This window comes from Dipodomys merriami, unplaced genomic scaffold (assembly GCF_024711535.1).
Source record: "Dipodomys merriami isolate MVZ:Mamm:240054 unplaced genomic scaffold, mDipMer1.0.p SCAF_102, whole genome shotgun sequence".
NCBI classification, from domain to species: Eukaryota; Metazoa; Chordata; class Mammalia; order Rodentia; family Heteromyidae; genus Dipodomys; species Dipodomys merriami.
Genome location: NW_027202294.1, coordinates 4215857 through 4237957, shown reverse-complemented (window position 1 = coordinate 4237957; position 22101 = coordinate 4215857). Strand labels below are relative to the sequence as shown.

At 41.9% G+C, this 22101-nt stretch overlaps 2 protein-coding genes across 2 annotated transcripts; both read left to right on the top strand.

Annotated features, from left to right (window-relative positions):
* Positions 1–1125: 1125 nt before the first annotated feature.
* On the top strand, positions 1126–21823 carry LOC138807925 (acyl-CoA desaturase 3-like). The gene is made up of 6 exons (XM_069993787.1): positions 1126–1201; positions 11072–11348; positions 13134–13264; positions 14882–15087; positions 16764–16996; positions 21573–21823. The coding sequence occupies exons 1-6, from the start codon at positions 1175–1177 to the stop codon at positions 21770–21772; spliced, it is 1074 nt and encodes a 357-aa protein (XP_069849888.1). The 5' UTR covers positions 1126–1174; the 3' UTR covers positions 21773–21823.
* Positions 18873–19417, top strand: LOC138807919 (alpha-ketoglutarate dehydrogenase component 4). The gene has a single exon (XM_069993775.1). The coding sequence runs from the start codon at positions 18873–18875 to the stop codon at positions 19179–19181; it is 309 nt and encodes a 102-aa protein (XP_069849876.1). The 3' UTR covers positions 19182–19417.
* Positions 21824–22101: the final 278 nt, after the last annotated feature.

The window sequence follows — 22101 nt, the reverse complement described above, 5'->3', positions numbered from 1 at the left end:
GCTATCAGCACTTATCATACACTATGTCTATCACACTCTGCCCTGTGACATGAAATGTCACAGTCACACTCATTCTCTGAACTGCAGGACTGCCACCATGTCCTCAAGATAGGTAGTCATAACCACAGTCGAGGCCTCTCCTCTAGACACATACCCATGCCTGTACACAGGCCTGAGTTCATTCTCACTCTGCATTTCTCTCTTTCTCTCTGTGTCTCTGTTTGTCTTTCCCTTTTTCTTTCTCTCTGTGTTGGATACAGGATAGGAGGGAAGGGTTGGAGTGAAAGGGAGGTCAGGCACATTCTGTGCATAGTATGGACAGATACATGTGGGAAACCTAGAGAACTGGCCTGGACAACTGCATTGGCCTCTTCTCCAACAAGGGCCAGTCAGTGAAAGATGGGCAGCGCTGTCTCTCAGGGAGGAACACCATGGAACCGAGGCACCATGGTGGGTGGATCATGGCTTTCCCATTCTCCTGTGTAACTGTCCCACTGCCCAACCTTCACCATGTTTCCAGGGAATCTCTAGGCTTGGAGCTAGCCCTCACTGGGGCACTAGGTCTTCTCTCTTATCCAGAAAGGAATCTCCCTAGTATCATCTGAGGCCAAAGAGTGCCAGGGCTCAAGAGCACATGTAGCCTGTGAGAATGAAGCCTAGAAGAAAAGTGTGGGAGAAAGAACATAGAGGTGGTATTGGAGAGAACAGATTGCACCGAGCCAGGGGAAATGTTTGGTAGAGGTGACAATAAATTCTCCTTGGCCAACTGTGTGCCAGAGGTGACAGAATTTTCTCAGGGCAAGAACAGAGGTAGGGTAGGTGTTTGTAACATCCTTAGGCCCTGGTTAATTCCTGCCTGCCTCCACATTCTCTTATCTCCCTTCTACCACTCTCCTTGCTGGTGAGAGATGATTTGACAGCCAGCTGTTCTCACCTTGCCCTTGTTGGCAGTGGATAAAAGGTGTGTGGGCTATGTAGGACATTGGTCACTCCTCAGCTTAGAGAGATACATACATAAAGATGTGGCCTGTAGTGCAGCGTGAAGGGCTCTGAGTACAGCACCTAGTTGTGGCACACCAGCAGGCTCTGGAGAAGCCATCTTCTGCCCTGGCAGTACCACGCTCCAGTCTGCAGCCTCAGTCCTGGGAAAGTCTTCCCGGTATCTGAAACCAAAATGCCTGTGCCCTTGCTGCGAGAGAAAGTAAGTTTCCAAGAAGTGGCTCTGTAGCCATGTTTGCAGTTCAGTTTGGGTTTGTAGCAAAGTAGTTGTTGGGAATCTTCACATCTCAATCTCCTGAGCAATATGGATCACAAGTATGAGCCAGCAGCACCTGGCTCAACTTTCAACTATCATAACTGCAATGAATTTGTTACAGATCTAATTGACTTTGATTGTTCCCTGAATTGGGGTGTCTTCCATTCCTCAAAACAGAAGTGTTAGCTCCATTTGAGCAACTGCATAATCCTGAGTTTTGTCCTGTGAAGCTTGCTGATGATGTTGGGGTAGTTTTCGTTCCTTGCCATGCAGCTGATGATCTGGCAATCTGTGGTTCCTAGATCCAAGATAACTATGGAAGAAAGTGACTCAAGAGGGAAACTAGTGATGCAAAATAGAGCTAAGGAGGTAAAAAGGAAGTTAGTCTGTCAGTAACTGGTACCTTCTTTCACTACTTCATCTTATTTAGAAGAATCTTCCCTTTGCTCAAAATATTCATGCTATATATGTTATCCATCTGTATGTGACATAGCAGTTATCTTGGTTATCAGATTGCCTATTGCTATGGCACACTCTTTATATATAGGGTTTGATACTAGCTCTCTCTCTCTCTATATATATATATATAGATAGATAGATAGATACATATATATAATATTTTCTTGAACCCCTCATGTACTGAGGGGCATCTGGGTAGGTTCCATCTTTTAGCTATGGTAAATAATGCTGCAATAAACATAATTGTGCTGGTAGCTTTAGTATGGTCTTGTTTCTGATCATTTGGATAAATGCCCAAAAGTGGGATTGCTGGGTCATAGGGGAGCTCTATGTGGAGTCTTTTGAGGAACCTCCATACTGCTTTCCAGAGTGGTTGAACAAGTTTACACTCCCACCAACAATGCAGTAGGGTTCCCTTCTGGCCACATCCCCTCCAGCATCTGTTGTTATTAGAGTTCTTGATTATAGCCATTCTAACTGGGGTGAGGTAGAATCTCAGTGTTGTTTTGATTTGCAATTTCTTATGGTTAGAGAAGTTGAGCATTTCTTCATATGTCTATTGGCCATTCTTATTTCCTCTTCAGAGAAGTTTTCTTTAAGTCTTTTAGCCCACTTATTTATTGGGCAGTTGTTTCTTTGAGGATTTGTTGTTGGGGGATTTACTTTTTTGAGTTCTAAGTATATTTTAGATCTGAGACCCTTGTCCATTGTATGGCTAGTAAAGATCCTCTCCAGTCTGTGGGCTTTCTGTTGATCTTGCTAGCTATGTCTTTTGCCATGCAGAAGCTCTGCAACTTCATGCAATCCCATTTGTCCAACCTTTCTTTGATTTGTTGTGTTTTTGAGTCTCTACTGCGAAAATTTTGGCCTGTGCCTATGAGACCTAGGGTTTCTCCTGTAATGTTTTCAGGATGTCTGCGTTGACTTTGAGGTCTTTGATCCATGTGGAGATGATGCTGGTGCAGGGTGATATATAAGGATCTAGCTTTAGTTTTCTACAGGTGTTTAACAAATTTTGTCAGCACCATTTACTGAAGAGGCTGTCCTTCTTCCATTCTATTTTTTTTAGCTGCCTTATAAAAGACTGATGGCTGAAGGTCTCTGGGCTCATTTCTGGGTTTTCAATTCTATTCGATTGATCCTCAGATCTGTTCTTGTGCCAGTACCAAGCTGTTTTGATTCCTATCATTTTGTAGTAGAGTTTGAAATTTGGTATTAATATTCCTCCAGCACTATTCTTTCTGTTAAAGATCATTTTTGCTCTTTGGAGTCTTTTATTGTTCCATATGAATTTTTGGGTAGCTTCTTCTATTTCATTGAAGAATGAGGTTAGAATATTGATAGGTATCACATTGAATTTGTAGATAGCATTAGGAAGTATTGCCATTTTCATGATGTTGATCCTTCCAATCCAGGAGCATGAGAGGTTTTTCAACTTCCTAAGTTCTTCTTCTTTGATTTTCTTTTTTAAAGTTTTCATCATAGAGGTCCTTCACTTTAGTTAACTTAATTCCTAGTTATTTTAATTTTTGTGGGGCTATTACAAAGGGAGTTGATTTCCTGATTTCAGCTGCACTCTTCTCATTGTTTGCATGCAGAAAAACCATTGTTTTTTGAGGATTAATTTTTTTTTTTTGGGTCCAGTCATGGGCCTGAACTCTGGGCCTGGGCGCTGTCCCTCAGCTTTTCAGTTCAAGGCTAGCCCTCTACCACTTGAGCCACAGCGCCACTTCCGGCTTTTTTCTTTTTTTGCTTATGTGGTGCTGAGGAATCGAACCCAGGGCCTCAGGCATGCAAGGCAAGCACTCTACCACTGAGCCACCTTCCCAGCCCCTGAGGATTAATTTTTTACCCTGATATGTTGCCAAAGTTTTTAATCAGCCTGAGTCATTTGGGAGTGGAGTCCGTGGGGTTCTTTAAATACAAGATCATGCCATCTGCAAAGAAGGAGAGTTTTACTCCATCTTTCCTTAGTTGGATCCCTTTTATGTTTGCATCTTATCTTCCTGCAGTAGCTAGGCATTCTAATACTAAATTGAAGAGAAGTGGAGAGAGTGGCATCCTTGTCTCTTTCCTTAGTTAAGAGGAAATGGCTTTAGTTTTTCGCCATTAAGTATAATGCTGGCTGTGGTTTGTCATATACAGCCCTTATTGTATTGAGGGATGTTCCATGGATTCCTACTTTTTCCAGAGCCTTCAACATAAAGGGGTGTTGGATCTTGTCAAATGCTTTTTTGCATCTATTGCGATAACCATGTAGTTCTTATCCTTGCTCTTGTTGATGTGATGAATTATATTAATTGATTTGTGTACACTGAACCAGCTTTGCATCCCTGAAATGAATCCTGTTTGATCGTGGTGTGTGATTTTTTGGATGAATTGTTGAAGTCGATTGGCCAAAATTTTGTTGACAAGTTTTGCATCAATGTTCATCAAAGAAATGGGTCTATAGTTCTCTTTCTTTGATGTGTCCCTGCCTGGTTTTGGGATGAGGGTTGCGATGGCTTTATAGAAAGAGTTCGGTAGTAAACTTTCTCTTTCAATTTCATAGAAGAGTTGGAGAAGTATTGGTGTGAGTTCTGCTTTGAAGGCCTTGTAGAATTCCACTGTAAATCCATCCGATCCTGGGCTTTTCTTAGATGGGAGGTGTCTTATTGCTGTTTCTATTTCAATGCTTGATATGGGTCTGTTAAGTTGGTTTAACTCATTTTGGTTTAGTTTTGGCATGTCAATATTTGCTAGGAAATCATCCATTTCTTCCAGATTCTTACACTTATTAGCATAAAGATTTGAGAAGTATTCCCTTATAATGTTCTGAATCTTGGTTGTTTCCATGGTGATGTTTCCATTCTCATCTCTGAGTTTATTTATTTGGGTGTGTTCTCTACTTTTTCTGATAAGATTTGCTAAGGGTCTGTCAATTTTGCTAATTTTTTTTGAAGAACCAACTCTTTGTTTTGTTGATTCTTTTTAGGTTTTTTTTTATTCTAATTCATTCAATTCTGTTTTAATTTTAATTATTTCTTTGTGTCTACTGGATTGGGTTTTAGCTCTTTTTCAAAGAGGTTCAGATGTCTCATTAATTTGTTGGTTTCAGATCTCTTCAATTTGTTGATGTAGGAACTCAGAGCTATAAACTTGCCTCTGAGTACTGCCTTTGCTGTGTCGCACATGAGCTTGTAATTGGTGTGCTTATTTTTTGTTGAATATCATTAACATTTGAATTTCCTTTCTAATCTCTTCCATGACCCACTGGTGTGTTGTTCAGCTCCCTGTATTACAGGACTTTCTTTGGTGGCTTTTGGTGTTGAGTTCTAAATTTTATTCCCTTGTGGTCTGAGAGAATGCAGAGCATAACTTCAATGTTTCTGAATTTGGACGTTTGTTTTGTGACCTAAAATGTGGTCTATTTTGGAAAATGTTCCGTGTGCTGCTGAGAAGAACATGCATTCTGATGCTGCTGGGTGAAATATTCGGTAGATGTCTGTTAAATCTAGTTGATCTATGCAGTTGTTTAGATCTGTGGTTTCTCTGTTGTGTTTTTGCTGAGTTGATCTATCTAGTGGGGATAGTGGTGTGTTAAAGTCCCCAACAATTAATGTCTTTGGATCTATGTGAGATTTGAGGGAAAGTAGTGTTTCTTGGATAAATTTGGGTGTTCCATTGTTTGGTGAATAGATATTTAGAATTGTAATATCCTCCTGAAGGAGAGATCCTTTTTTTTTTGGTCCGGTTGTGGGGCCTGAACTCTGGGTCTGGGCGCTGTCCCTCAGCTCTTCAGCTCAAGGCTAGTGCCCTACCACCTGAGCCACAGCACCATTTCTGGCTTTTTTCTTTTTGCTTATGTGGTGCTGAGGAATCGAACCCAGGGCCTCAGGCATGCAAGGCAAGCGCTCTACCACTGAGACAACTTCCCAGCCCCAAGGAGAGATCCTTTAATTAGTAAGTAGCGACCTTCTTTATCTCTTCTCACTAATTTTAATTTGAAATCTATTTTATCTGATATTAGGATTGCAACTCCCACCTGTTTATGGGGACCATTTGCTTGGTAGATTTTATTCCAGCCTTTCACTTTCAGAATATGTTTGTTTTTATTGGCAAGATATGACTCTTGAAGGCAGCAGATAGAAGGATCTTGCTTTTTAATCCAACTAGACAGTCTATATTGCTTAATTGGAGAGTTAAGTTTATTAATATTGATAGGACTGGAGATATTTAGTAGTTTCTGCCATGTTATCCAACTTCTTGGGGGCTGTACAACTGGGTTCTTCCTGTGGTTCTTTGATTCTCAGTTTGGGTGTGCTTTCTGGTCTTTATTGTGCTCTTGTTGGTTTTGTATGTGTAGGACATCTTTAAGTATCTTTTATAGGGCTGGTTTGGTGGAGATATAATATTTCAGTTTTTCTTTGGTATGGAAGGTTTTTATTTGACCTTCTGTTATGAAGGAGAGTTCAGCAAGGTATAGTATTCTTGGTTGATAGTTGTTGTCTTTAGGGCACAGCACACATCATTCCAGGCTCTTCTTGCTTTAATTGTCCCTGCTGAGAAATCTGAGGTTATTCTAATTGGTTTCCCTTTTTTTTTTTTTTTTTGTCGGTCATGGGGTTTGAACTTTGGGCTTGGGTGCTATCCCTGTGCTCTTCAGCTCAAGGCGAGTGCTCTACCACTTGAGTTACAGTGCCACTTCTGGTTTCCTAGTTTATTGGAAATAAGAGTCTCACGGACTTTCCTACCCAGGCTGGCTTTGAACCATGATCCTCAGATCTCAGCCTCCTTAGTAGCTAGGATTACAGGCAAGAGCCACTGATGCCTGGCTGGTTTCCCTTTATAGGTGATTGATCTTTTCTCCTTTAATGTTCAGCTTTAATGAGCCTTTCCTTGGTCTGAATTGATCCTGTATGGATTATAATGTGCTGGTGAGATGTCCTGTCTGTTCTGGTCTATTTGGGGTTATAAAAGCTTCTTGATCTGAATAGGCCTATCCTTTTGTATCCTCTAGTAAGATCCTGTTAAGTAAATTTCCTAGACTACTAACTTCTGTCTCTAAGTGCTCCTCTATACCCGTTATCCTCCGATTCAGCCTTCTGATGGTGTCTTTTAAATTTTGAATAGATCTATTATATTTCTTGGATTTGTCTTGGAAATTGTATGTTCTATTTGTATAATAGCTAGGCTATCTTCAATCCCAGAGATTCGATCCTCTGCATGGTCTAACCTACTGTCAAGACTTTCTACTTTGTTTTTTATTTCCTTTCCTTCTAATTGGTCAGCTTTGATGGATTCAAATTCTTTGTTGGAGCTTTGTTTTAGATCTTGTATGGACTTCTTTACTTCTTTAATTTGGTGTTCAGTGTTTATTCTCCAATCCCTTAGTTGATCAGTTATGGTTTCATTGGACTCCCTTTCCTTCTGACTGGCTTCATTCAGCATTCACTTTGTGATCTCCCTGGATTCCTTCAGTTGTCTGTTTATGGATTCCATGAATGCCTCTATTGATAATTTTGTCTATCCTCATCCTGCTCATTCAATTCCTGTATTACTCTTTGATTAGCTTCCTCACATTCACACAATTCCTGTATTAATCTTTGATTAGCTTCCTCATGCTCATGAGATTCCTGTATTAATTTTTGGTTAGCCTTATCATGCCCATGAAGTTCCTGTATTAATCTTTGGTTAGCCTCATCTCGCTCCCTATCACGATCACACTGAGTCCTTTGCAGGTTTTCAATCATTTCATTCACCATGTTTACCAGTAGTGTTTGGAGAGTCTATTGGGAACTCTCATCTGGATTATTCATTAACTGTTCTGTCACCTGATTATCATGAGTGGGAGTTGAGATAATTGGACTTGCCATTTTTCTTGTGTGTCTCTGGCTTATTCTGCTCATTTAGGATGAAAGTAACACAAATTTCATGCTAGAACACTATTTTAAGACAAGCAGCAACCAGAGTCTTGTAGTAGTTGCACAATCAAAATGGCTGCAGATACAATCTAGTTCAACAGATACAATCTATTCAACAACTATGGATTAATGGGCTAAGAACATCAAAGAGGGATTCAGCAGACCAGAAATTAATAGGTTTAGGGAGAATTGTGGGGAAAAATAGGATTAGATGGATATGGAGAGATAAAAGGAGAGTGAATTTAACCAAGTCCTAATCTCAGAGAGGGAAATGGATAGGACAGAATGAAAGGATAGAGATAAAGAAACAAAAACTGAAAAAAATACAAAAATTTAAATTAAAAAAATGAAATACTTAAAAATTATGTAAGTATAAAGAAATAATACTGATAGAAAAAAAGGATAGAATGAGAGGAGGAGAAAGATCAAAGGGAAAAATGAAAAAGTAAAAAATAAAAAAATTAGAAATGGAATACTTAAAAAGTATATAGGTAAAAAGAAATAATACTACTATTAAAGAAGTTAAACCTAAGAGGTTGTGAATTGAATAATCAATTTCTGAATTAAGTATGTACACAATGAAGGATAAGGTCTAATAATCAACAATGGGTATATATCTGGAGATGAGTAGAACAGCAATTAAGTCATGCCAAAAACAAACAAAACCAAAATCAATTATCAAAAGGTTAAAAGAGACTTAAAATACACACACACACACACACACACACACACACACACACACACACACGCACCTAAAATAAAAATTATGAAAGAAAAAAATAGAACACAGTTTTTTTAATTAAGAAAAAAATTAGGTAGAAAAAGATTTCTTTGATATTTTGGGGGGAGGGGAGGGAAGATCTTGTATCTCCCCTGTGTCTGTAACCAGTCCCTTGGTGGAATCTCTGGTTTGCTTGTGGTGTTTGGTTTTCCTGTAGCTTGATTGGTTTCTTAAGTCAGTTTGTTTGAGCAGGCAGAAAAAGCTCTGCCTTACCCAGGACTTTGTGATTCTCCTCCCAGGCTAGTTCAGTGGGAGAGAGATCTGCTTTGAGTATCATCACAAAAGAGGGAGATGGCTGTTTCCTCTAGGAGTTGCTGTGACAAGGCTAGATTCTGGGTTGGGTTGACACCTATCAACCAATCAGTAGCTTTTCCCTGAGGGGCTAGTTCCTGAGACATTCACAGAGCCCAGCCTGGAGCCATTCTCAGGATTTGTGTTTACTGAGTTTCAATTGTTTGTCTTTTACCCCTCCTGCTACTTGGTGGGCATGCTGTTTAGGATGCAGTGGGGAGGGGCAGCCTCTGTTTATCTAGTGAATAAAGTCACTCCTCGGGGTCAGAGCTTTCTCAGCCTGGGAAGGGCAACTTTCCCCTGTGTGGAGCTGAGCCTGTCAGGTCAGGTCATGTCAGGTTCCTGTGACCTGGTGAATGGCTCCTATTTTTTCTTCCAAGGCCTGAGTTGGAGCTAGCAGCTCAAGGGGCCTTTGTCAGATTCAAAGATGGAGTTCTTCTCTGTTGGTGGGGAAGGGGCTACTTCCCACCACTGCTCTGTGAGAAGGAGTGAGAATGTCTTTGGATTACTCACATTGGTTTCTGTAGTGGTCTGTGATCAGCAGGATGAAGATTTCTGCTCCTTGTCAGTTCTTGCTGGTGGTGAGTAGAATCTGCTTCCAAACCACATCCGGTGCCTTTGTTCCAGGCTCTCTCTGTTGATATGGCAGCCATAGCAGCAGCCAACGCCGCCACCACCACGGACACTGGGAAGTGCTCAGATCTGTCTCTTTGACCAAACTGCCTGGATATTTCCTCTCTGGCTGAACTCTACTACGATGCCATATTTGATGCGATTCTCTAGCCTCATTCTGTTCACTGGAACACTAAAAACTGCTTTCTATGTGACAGCTTGTTTAGCCTCCAGCTTCTCCTCTACCATCTTCCTCCAGTATCTCCCTCAGCATTTCTTAAATGAAATCACTTCACTATGATTTTCTGAAGTCCTTTATCTAACAATTTACATGATTTACAACATATACTCTGTCACACTTTCTGGTTTTCAAAGGAATTCATGTGGGAAGTAGTTTATCATTGAAAACATGAATCTGAGTTGTGAAATGAGTTTATTTGGGTACACCAGAAGGTAACCACTGCCAAATGGAAACCAGAGTAGCCAAAGAGCAAACCAAATTGAGTACACTTGCAACAAAAACAAATATATAGAACAATATTAAATCCTCTGTTTCTGTTGAGGAGGGGCAGGTGGGTTGGTTTATTATCTTAGCTATGGTGGTAATGCTGCAATAAACATAGTTGTGCTGGTAGCTTTAGTAGAGCCTTGTTTGCGATGGGTTGGATAAATGCCCAAAAGTGGGGTTGCTGGGGCATAGGGGAGCTCTATGTGGAGTCTTTTGAGGAACCTCCATACTGCTTTCTAAAGTATATTCCTAATCTTTTCTTTTTAATTTTTTAAATTATTTCATTTTATTTTTTGTCGGTCATGGGGCCTGAACTCTGGGCCTGGGCACTGTCCCTCAGTTCTTCAGCTCAAGGCTAGCACTCTACCACTTGAGCCACAGCACCACTTCCAGCTTTGTCTGTTTATGAGGTGCTGAGGAATCAAACCCAGGGCCTCATGCATGCCTGGCAAGCATTCTACCACTGAGCTACCTTGCCAGCCAAAAACACTGTTTTTTATATGATTTATACTAATTTATATTGTTTACCAAGCAGTAGAGCTTTAAGAACACTACCTGAAAAGCAAAATAAAACTGGTTTATTATTTTTAATATGATGATTTCACATCAAGTTGCTGTAGGATGCTATTTTGTAAAGCATGGAATTTATTAGGTTGAGGGGAATACACTGCCACTTCCTCTTTTATGCAAAACTTTGTCTTTGAAGATCAGACATTTAGACTGAATGATTGCTTTTGGGCCTGGTCTAGTCTCAGGGCTTGGTGCAGGAATTTAGCCTAAAACAATGGCTTTCCATACACATACATATATATTCCTTCCTTCCTTCCTTCCTTCCTTCCTTCCTTCCTTCCTTCCTTCCTTCCTTCCTTCCTTCCTTCTTTCCAGGATTTGCCACAGTCTAAGTTCCTCATTCAGGGTGACTTGTGGGCAAGGAAGACAGTGAAGTTCTTCAGCATACTTGATCTACTGCCATCCTTTGGTGAAAATGTGAATTACAGAGCAGTTGATTCACCAACTTTCACAAAGTTTAAAGAAAATGCAGTGAGTCAATCACTTGAGTTGCACCCATTCACCTTGAGGTTTTACCACCATCTACCTGCATAATTTTGACAGATTTCCTCTTTTAATCTTGTTACCTAAAGCACTGGGGCAAGGTCTGTGCCTCTATTGTAGCTTAACCACAGCGCAGCACAGAGCCCAGTGCTCCCAGTCACCTACCAGCCATCTGCTCTCTCCTCACACACTATGCTCTCTGCTTGTAGATCTCTGATTCCTCTACAACCACCATCACAGCACCTCCTTCTATGGACCTGCAGAATAAAAGAGAGAAGCTGAAGGAGATGGTCCTCCACTTAGTAGAAGACATCCGCCCCGAAATGAAAGAGGACATCTATGACCCCACCTACCAGGATGAGGTGGGCCCCCCACCGAAGCTTGAGTATGTGTGGAGAAACATCATCCTCATGGCTCTGCTGCACCTGGGAGCCCTCTATGGGGTCACACTGGTGCCTGGCTGCAAGGCCTACACCTGGCTCTGGGGTAAGCAGCTCCCATCCTGAGCCAGTGCCCAGGTTTTTTCCTGTCTTTAATGAGGTGTGGTCCCACATAGGACAGTGTCCCCTCTGCTTTCCCAGCTGTTTTTCTGGTACCTGGGAGGCTGGCTGAGCTGGAATAGAGCCTGATGCAATTGGGATCCACAGAGGACATCATCCCCTCTCAGTCTGGGTTTCCAGCCATTTGTCTTTGTCTCCAGGGAGGCTGACTAGTCTGGGAGTGGAGTCTAGTGTCTTCTCTCCAGAAGACAAGAAGAAGAACAGTCCAATGTAAGGGGATTAGTAGGTAGCTGTCTTGGATGGTACTAATATAGGACTGGTCAGTGAGGAGATAGGTACTACTGCCACTTCACTGTACTTTTCCTATTTACAGGTGTAGTACTGCATGTGGGAAGATGATATCAATCACTACATGGCCAGGCCACCTATCACCTGGGTCTCAATTCTAGATCTCCAGAATTGTGGCCAGAACTTTTGTTAGGATTTACTGATCCTATGGCACTCCTGGGGATCATGAAGGACAGTGTACAATGAAGGAGATAGGGGATGAGGAGAGAAAGCTGTTTAGAAATCTATTCTTGCTTCAATAGAGGAGGAAAACTTATAACTGGTGCCTTCTATAACCACAATCTATTGTTTCAATATGATTTCCCAGCATAAGTTACAAATTGTTAACAAAGGCCTCATCCTATCCTCCCAGTGCCGCTAAACAAAAGGATATGCCAAGGGACCCTTCACCCCCTAGAGGTCATGTGTGGCACCTCCTGAGCCTGAAAGCCTTCAGGATGGCAGGGAAGGAAGGCAATCCTGAAGGCCTCCAGAATTCCATTCGTGGGGTCCTCCATTGTCAGAGACAGATAATCTAGTTTGAAACATGGCTTCGCTTTGACTAGCCCTGTAACTCTAAATAACATAGCTCTTACTTCATCTGTTTCCAACTGTGACATGCAGTACTAATAGTATTTACCCTGTTCAAGCTGTATGGTAAATATGAGAATATAAGCATGTGAACAATTTTAATAAAGTTTGAACCATTATGCAAATATGACAAGGTAGATGGCTCTTTATGGAGCCATATTGCCTGCTATAATACTGAAATGGGGTTGTACCGATTGGCAAATGGAAGTGGAAGGCACTTTCAATTGAGCAGTGTCTAAATTTCTCTGACTAGTATATTCAGTACACTTTTGGAAATTATATTCTGCCTTGAATACTTCAGGAAAGTCAGGTAAAGGCCAAAGAGATAGAACTGTATTCCTATGGTTTGACAATTACAGGTGAATGAGAGACTTATTCTTTGTTTGTTTTGTGCATTCTTATCTCCTGGGATTCCTTAACTTATAGGCACTGTTGGAAGCAGAGGGTAAGTGATGAGCATAGATTTTCAAGTGGTGAACCGTTAGAAGCCCAAGACCAAGGTATTCTTTTTTTGGGGTCCGGTCTTGGGGCCTGAACTCTGGGTCTGGGCGCTGTCCCTCAGCTCTTCAGCTCAAGGCTAGAGCTCTACCACTTAAGCCACAGCGCCACTTCCAGCTTTTTTCTTTTTGCTTATGTGGTGCTGAGGAATCGAACCCAGGGCCTCATGCATGCAAGGCAAGTGCTCTATCACTGAGCCACCTTCCCAGCCCCAAGGTATTCTTAAGGTTAAAGTAAAGCAGATCTTCTCCAAAAGTCTACAGAAGCTGGCTCTGGCATCACAGGAGTGCTTTGACATGCCTCCCCTGGCTGTACTCCCATCAGGTGGTGACTCTTTACTGTTCTATCCTGGCAGCTTTTCTGTGCTATGTAGTCAGTATCCTGGGCATGACAGCAGGGGCTCATCGCCTGTGGAGCCACCGGACCTACAAAGCACGGCTGCCTCTGAGGCTCTTCCTCATCATTGCAAGCACCATGGCATTCCAGGTGAGCAGCTGGCAGGGCTCAGCTCTGTGTCTCCATCCTATCAACGTTCCAGGATGGAGTGAAGGGGACTGGCACCTGGAGAGGAGTCCCAGCAGGTCAGACATGGCTTTGCCAGTCTCATCTGGTCACTTCAACTGGAGTCACTGAGAAAGAAATAGAGAGGAAAGGCTCACCAGGTATATGGTCATTTTCATCCAAGGTCTATGTTTTATGAACCAGCATGACCATTGTGGTTCTTCAGAATAGAGGACCATAGTATAAAAGCCAGGCCCTGACCTAGGCTTCTGGGCCAGTCGGTGGACCCTAAATGTAAGGATGACTATTTGAGGACTCAAGATAATGGAATTAATGGTGATGTAGCACAGAGTCATGGTTGTCTATTACTAGGGTGAACATAGCCAAACACTGCTGGCTAGTTACTCAATAGGCTGTCATCTAAGGATCAGTTTGAAGCCAGCTTGTGCAGTAGACTCTTCTCTTTAATTAACTACCAAAATCCCAGAAGTGGAACTGTGGCCCTTGTAGCAGAGAAAAACAGCCTTGAACAAAAAAGCTAAAGGACAGCAGCCAGGCCATATGTTCATTCTCCGTGACCAGCTCATGTGTGCACTCATTCATATACACATGTATATACATACACAAACACACACAAGTGTATACTTGTGTAGCAATGATAATGTGCCCAGCACTATGGTAAAAAGCTAATACAGATTGAATCATTTACTCTCTACCTAGGTCTTAGGTGGTAGATGGCAGTGTTATGCCTACTTTACAGATAAGGAAACTGAGTCACCAAGAGGTGAGGTAGACTAGCCTTATTAGGGATGCCAAGCTGACTAAAATAAGTACTGAGATTGATTCTGTCAACAAGCTTTTAACAGAAAGATTAACATAATTAGAGAAGGAGAACTCTCCCAGCTATAGTTATTATGTGAGGCCTAATTTAGAGAAGAGGGAAAAATGAACCCAAATTTGTCTCCACTGTTTTGGCAAGATCTGAAGGGCTCACTACATATGCCTAATCATCCCTGCCTGCAAAACTTCTTCTTGAGGCTCCCAATGTCCTCATGAGGCAAAGGGAAGGAAGAAACATAGTGACAATTTTTGGAGGGATGGATAGACTCTAACCAGCTAAGGACTTTGGAAATGTGCATATGGTCATGATTACATAGTTACTGTGTTGGGTACCTATCATGTGGGAAAGCATCAGGATGAAACTTCTTGAAGTTTTATCCAGAGAGCAGCACCTTTGGATCCATTCCATCTGGCTTGTACGCTGTGCTTAGAGATTTCACTCCTAAGAGTACCCTTCTCTTCATCATAGCCTGATGAAGAATTGCAGTTCTTGGCTAATGAAACTCCTTGTGTGCTACCAGATAAACTTCAGGAATTATTAGTGCTATTCCAGGGCTTGGGACCTTGAAGTTGAGTTTCCACACTAGTGTCAGGAGCAAATGTTGAGAAGAAGGCCAGGCCCATATGACTTCTTGGGAATCAAAGTCCTGGGAACTGTGATGTTGAGCTCAGAGCTCTGGGCCCTTGCACACATCTGAGAACTCCAATCCTCCCTAGAAGGCATCTCTCCTAAGGCCTAGTTTCCCCTTCTTTTCCATTCAGAATGACATGTATGAATGGGCCCGAGATCACCGTGTACACCACAAGTTCACAGAGACTCATGCTGATCCTCACAATTCTCGCCGTGGCTTCTTCTTCTGTCACGTGGGTTGGCTGCTTGTGCGCAAACACCCAGCTGTCAGAGAGAAGGGTGGTTTGCTGGACCTGTCTGACCTCAAAGCTGAGAAACTGGTGATGCTCCAGAGGAGGTGAGGAAGGGAGGATAGCACTGGGGTGTGGCCTTGGAAATGTGGGATTTAGGGAGAATAAATCTCTCTTAGGACATGTAACATACCTGAATAATTTCCTGACTCCATATTCAAAATTTCAAAATGGTCATTTTGACCATTTTTATGATCTAAAAGCCCAAAGCCATGTTTCATTCTTCTGTTCCTTTCTCTCTGAGCTATTTTAGTGAAACCAATTAAGTACTATAAATTTCACTGAAGTAGGATAGTCAGAGGCAGAAAAATGAATGTGACTGATGTCTTTGAGTTTCTAGTACAGTAGAGGGCTAGGGCAAGTATCAAAAATGACCATTTTACAAAGGAGAATATTATCTGTACAAAAGAAAAGAACTTGGCCAGTGAGGAAAATGAGGTCAAGGTGCATGAACAAAGTATGACTGAGCTGACCTACATAGAGAGACCATTATGAATATGGGTAGATAGTTCAAACAGAAAGAAAAGCATGAGCTAACACATCAAGCAGGTACCTGAAACAGTCTTTCTGCTTGAAGTACAGTATAACAGGGAAAAGGACTGAAAGGTAGACACATATAGCTCCAGTGGGGTCTTTGATATAAACTTAGGATTAATTCAGTCATCAACAGGGAATCAGTCATCAAAGATGTTCCAGCCTCATGTGTCTCTGTCAGTTATGTTTTGGAGAGGCCACTCCAGAAAAGTGAAAGTACCATTCAGGCAGAGAGATGAGAAGTGTAAACACAAGATAGATGGTAGGTAGGGCTCAAGCCAGGGAAGCAGTGGCAGGATAGGAAAACAGTTTGATGTAGAAATAGTGATATCAAACAGAAGATGTGACTGAGGCACACAGGCAATTGATTCTCTTGTGATGTCAATGGCTTTTGTCTACATAGGACTGAAGGAAATAGGGCCTCCTGAAGGAGAGAGTTGCTGTGATCACAGACACTGAGTGTACGTCCTGAGGAAAAAGCAGAGGAAAGAACTAAGGGGTGGTAACAGGAAATGAAGGCATGACATTTACCATGCTTTCTGTCAATGACACTGCTGAGCAAGAGAAAGGTGTCCATAATTTGGCTGATGTGGCTGTGATGTGTCTCTGCCTGTTTGATCAACATGACCTGTAGTCTCCTGGAAAGGAAGGATGCTACCTGTGTACCAGTGGCTCAGGTCTGTAATCTTAGCTTCTCAGAGGCTGAGATAGGAGGATAATGGTTCAAAGGCATCCTGGGCAGGAAGTCTGTGAAGACTCTCATCTTCAATGACCCACAAAAAGCTGGAAGTAGAGCTATGGCTCCAGTAGCAGAGTGTGAGCTTTGAGCCCAGAGACAGTACCCATACTCTGAATTCAAGCCCTAGAATCAGCACACAGAAAACAACAACAAAAAAATAAAACAAAAAGAAACCAAGACACTTAAAATCAAGATATGATATTCTCCTTGTCCTTTGCATTCCTAATAGGATGATCTTAGAATATTTATTGAACACATCCATATAGCATTACTTGAAAAGTGAGAGGACAAATCTGTCTTCTCAAAAGCTTTTCCACCTATACCCTTTGGCTTGTTTACCTGTGTGTTCACAGGGTAGGAGGGAATGCTAGGCCAGCCCAGAAAGACTTAGCAATCCAAGTTTGGGAGAAAATGCTCTGTCCATCTCTCACTGTGTGGTCTCTCATGTAGGTACTACAAGCCCAGTGTCCTGTTAATGTGCTTCATCCTGCCCACACTAGTGCCCTGGTATTGTTGGGGTGAAACTTTTCGACACAGCTTGTATGTTGCTACTTTCCTGCGATACGTTATAGTCCTCAATATGACCTGGTTGGTGAACAGCGTTGCTCACCTCTATGGATATCGCCCTTATGACAAGAACATTGAGGCCCGTGAAAATGCCCTGCTTTCACTGGGACTTCTCGGTAAGTGAGCAGTGTACAACATGACCACATTCAGTATTTGGTTAAGAGCTGGCAATATCAGCTAAGTTTGTTTTTCAGACATTTTGTGCCCTAGATTTTTGACCACAAAACTAGTGGTTACAAAATGGGATTGTACTTGAAAGTCATGCAACTTTTTTTTTTGGGGGGTCCGGTCGTGGGGCCTGAACTCTGGGCCTGGGCACTGTCCCTCAGCTCTTCAGCTCAAGGCTAGCACTCTACCACTTGAGCCACAGCGCCACTTCCGGCTTTTTTCTTATGTGGTGCTGAGGAATCGAACCCAGGGCCTCGAGCATGCAAGGCAAGTGCTCTACCACTGAGCCACCTTCCCAGCCCCGTCATGCAACTTTTTGCAAAAAAAAAAAAGTGGAAAAATAACACCTTCACTAGTTCCAGGTTTCCAAATCCATTTCCAAATGGCATGCCTATTGAACCATTATAAGCTTTCCTTTCTTTAGTCACCTCTGGTTTAGGCTACAGTCTTGTTTTGGGCAGGTGATACATAAGTAGAATAGTCAGGACAATAGAGAGGTCAATGAGTATTTTATATTTACTGATTCTGTAATATCAGCAAGGTTGATACACTTCAAGTATGCTACTGTGAAAGTATGTGTAATCTCCTTGCTATGATTTCATATGCTTCTCTCAGCCCCTTCCATCATTGTATGTGTTCTAAATTTGATTCTTGTTTGAAATAAATCACCTAGGCTTCATGGTTCTTATATTTTCCTTCTTCTTTCTTTCTTTCTTTCTTTCTTTCTTTCTTTCTTTCTTTCTTTCTTTCTTTCTTTCTTTTTCTTTCTTTCTTTTTCTTTCTTTTTTGTTCTTTACCAGTCTTAGGGCTTGACCTTAGGGCCTCTGCACTGTCCCTGAGTTTCTTCTGCTTAGAGCTAGAGCTCTACCACTTGTGTCACACCACCACTTCCAACCTTTTCTCAGTAGTTTATTGGAGATAAGAGTCTCATGGACTTCTCTGCCTGGGCTGTCATTAAACCACAATCCTTAGATTTCAACCTCAGAGTAGCCAAGATTACACGCATGAGCACCCAGCTAGTTCTTAAATTTTTCTGAACAGAATAATTTGTACTGAGATGTGGCCAGCATGATAAATAATTATAATGACTGCCCCCCAATCTCAACTGCCATATGACTGGTCTTTGAAAATGACTGCCAATCTTCTACTTGGTCTCTATTGCTACTCTCTCTATATCTGCTCTTTGCTGCATTTTATCCCACCCTGTCTCTCCTACAGCTCTGTTTCTTGCCATTCTAATTCTTCTGCTTCTTGAATCATTGCACTCAGTCAATTTATTTCTCTCTGACCACAATGGCCTTCCTTTAAGCCTACACTGCCTTTTCCTGCCCAAGTGCCATACATGATCCTCCTCCTATTCAATCTTCCTCCTATAGGCTTGATGGATGCACACTCAGAGCTTGGCTGTGAATACCAGTTAGAAAGTTAGCAGTCCTCTGTCAGTATACTTAGCCTTGGTCTTATCTTACCCCCAACTCACAGCCTGCTTCTTTCATACTAAGGACTACCTATGTACAGAGTAATGACATACTTTCAGTGTCTTAGCTGGTGGCTTACTTGGCAGGACTGCATCACTAGCTTGCTATTTAGATCATTCTTAGTCCATATGGGGCACTTTTGTGGATGTTATGTACTCAGTGTTTATTATTTACTCTATTTTAAGAGTGTCTCCTTATGTATCCGAGACTGTCCAGAAACTCACAGTTGTCTCCAGTGCTGGGATTACAATTGTTATCAAGGAAATCCAGTTGGTGAGATACAGAGAAGCCACATTTGGAGAGATGGAGTTGGGAGTCTTTGTTAGAAAGCCAGGCTCTAGGGGTCATGATGGGCAGCAAGATGGCGTCTGCCAGCAGGGTCGTTCAGGTAGTCAAGCCACATACTCCATTAATAAGATTCCCTAACAGAAGAGACAATCCTAAACTCAGTGCATCAGAAGCTTTGAGGTCTGCAGGGCTCCCACCTCACTCTTCTTTGGTCTCCCAGCATGCTAAAGGAAGTAAATCACCAGACGTGATGCATCAGGGTCCACCAGACACTGCAGCAATATTAAAAACATTACCTCAGAAGTACAGAAGGAAACTTATATCTCAAGAAGAAATGGAATTTATCCAACGTGGAGGTCCAGAATAATCACTGAGGCTGCTGTTTATCATCAAAGAATTATCTTAATAATAAAGGACTTCCAAAATGACAAGTACAAAATTGTATATTAAACAACCTTAATAAATATCCTGAGAAAATGAAATATAGAAAATATAGATGAATACTTGTATCTCCTAATTTATGTATCTTGGTCAGCTTCTCCACAAGCTTACCAAGTTGTTTATGTATTTTATACTTATTAAAGTATACATTTTTAAATGTTAGCTTATTAATTTGCTCTTGATTATCAAGTATTACTAGTGATGAACTATTAAAAGCATATATATCTCGTAAACTAAAAAAAAAAAAAAAAAAAAAAAAAAAAAAAGAAAGCCAGGCTCTACCTGGTGGACTATTGTCTCAAAGACCACCATGGCCACTGCCCACCCCCTTCCCCAGCACAGAGTTTACACCAAGCTTTTAAAGACAAAAACCACTTGCTTGGATACAGACAAAGCCCCAACATCAGCAAAGCACAAGGAACAGCTTCCAGGGGCTAACAAACATGATCTCTGCATATCCTCTAAATCAGACACCTCTCTTTGCTCTACCTACTGAGCGAGGCATCTGCAATTCAAAGGAAGGTTTGTTTACCTGCAGGCCTGTGAAGCTGGGTGGACTACCCTTATCACCTGATAATGCACCAGGTTAGGTTGTGAGAACAGGGTGACTTGCTTAGACTTTGTCTTTCCATTACTTCACAACCATGAACTGGATTATACGGAGATATATTTATCCTCAAAAGACATTTAATTTACTTATTTATTTGTTTATTTTTCATTTTTTGTCTGTCATGAGGCTAGAACTCAGGGCCTAGGCATGTTTCCTGAGCTCTTTTGCTGAAGGCTAGTGGTCTACCACTTTGAAACACAGTACCACTTCTGCCTTTTGGATTGTTAGATGGAGATAAGTCTCAAGAATGCAGGCTTTGAACCATGATCTTCAGGTCTCTGCCTCCTGAGTAGCTGGGATTTGAGGTGTGAGCAACCAGCATTGGGCAAAACCATCTTTGAAGATGCTTCTTAAAGAACATTCATTCCAAGAGTTTTAGAACCTCTCAGGATGAAGGAAATCTCTAAGTGTTTTCAGAAGGGTTCTGTTTGTCAGCACCTCTCATTCTGGGCTCAAAGGCCAGAAAATTAGTAACAAGATCAGCCCACTGTAAACCAGTAATGGTTGAGGAATCTCTACTCCCTGTCTTGAAGCAGAATAACTCAAGGAAACTGAATGAAAGCAACTCAAATATGGTAATTCGAATCTTAAAAATGCTCTCTTTGCTTCAACGAGAAGACAACTGAATGCGTTCTTTCCTGAAGGATACATTTGTCACCCAAGGATTCACAACTGTGTGACAGGATGTCCCAAAATGCAGATAGAAGGGTGTGGACTTGTTTCAAGGATAAGAATTTGTTTGATTGGAGGATGCATTCTTACCTGGAAACTCATACAATGACACCTGGTGTGGTTAGAACAAAGACAAAGCACCTGGCTTTCCATACCTTAAATTCAGACCCCCTGCCTGCACCCAACAGCTCAAGGAACAGGGTATCTCTCTGGGTGTCTCCTTGTGTATCTGTCTCTCTGTTTCTCCCTGTGTGTGTGTGTGTGTGTGTGTGTGTGTGTGTGTGTGTGTGTGTGTGTGTGTATGTGTCTGTGTTCCTATGAAAGCATCCACACTCTGCTACAGTGGGCCCTTGCCCTTCTGTTTGTCTGCTTTTTATCTGTGTGCCTGCTTGTTTATTTACTCACTAAAGCTCTGCCAAGTTGTTTTTTCCATTGTGACTTGTCAAGAAATTTTTATTCTGAGATCTAAGTCAAGGACCCTAAGTGAAGAGTTCCTATATTTAGAGGGCAACTTCACTAAACCTCACCCCTGTCAGGTGAGAGTCTGACTTCTGGCTGGTGTTCACCATGCTCCCCTGCCCAGTGCCCTCACAAAGAGCATGACCTCAGTGGGGTTGGTGTGTTGCTTATTCACAATCCCTCTTCTCCCTAGCTCCCTCCCTTCCCCATTAAAATACATGCACATATGCACACAACCTGTGAGATCTCAGGCCCATACTACCAAATTTCTGACATTATAAAAGGTATTTCCTGTATTTTCTCAGAAGAATCTACTTCTTTATTGATCCTCTGAGAGATGAGTTTTTCTCCCCCCAAAAAACTTGCAATCCTGGGAATCTGAGTAGAATATCTCAGCTCACTACTAAGGATGCCACTGAGGGCATCTGTTTACAGTATAAGACACTGGGTTTGCCATTCATGCAATAACAGCAAGATTGTTCAAGGTTCAGAGGACCTGCTAGGTAAGAAATGTTCAAAGATGACTAGATGGCAATATGCTGGGTTCCCTAACTGCTCTCCTTGCTTCTCTTCCAGGTGAAGCCTTCCATAACTACCACCATACCTTCCCCTATGATTACTCTACCAGTGAGTACCGCTGGAGCCTCAACTTCACCACATTCTTCATTGACTGCATGGCTGCCATTGGGCTGGCTTATGACCTGAAGAAAGTACCCAAGGCCTCCATCTTGGCCAGGATTAAGAGAACTGGAGATGGAAGCTATAAGAGTGGCTGAGGTGGTTGTTCCAGGCTCCTTGTCCAAAAGCCATCTGATGAGATGCTCTGATTATTAACTACTGATTAATGCTTTATTAATAAACTACTGACCAATGCAAAAGGCAATGACCTAAATCCATTCTAGTTTTCTTGTAAACTACTCAGTTTGAAAGGCAACAGTTATCCTTAATGATGCTATACAAATATTCCTATCTTCTTTTATGTTCATTTGCCTTCTTCTTGCTTGGTCCTTATTTCCTCTGTCTCCTTTCTCTCTACCTGCCTCCCAGCCAAGCAGCTGGTCTTGTGAGCTAGCTTGGTTAGTGTCTAGCTTCCAATGCCTGGCTG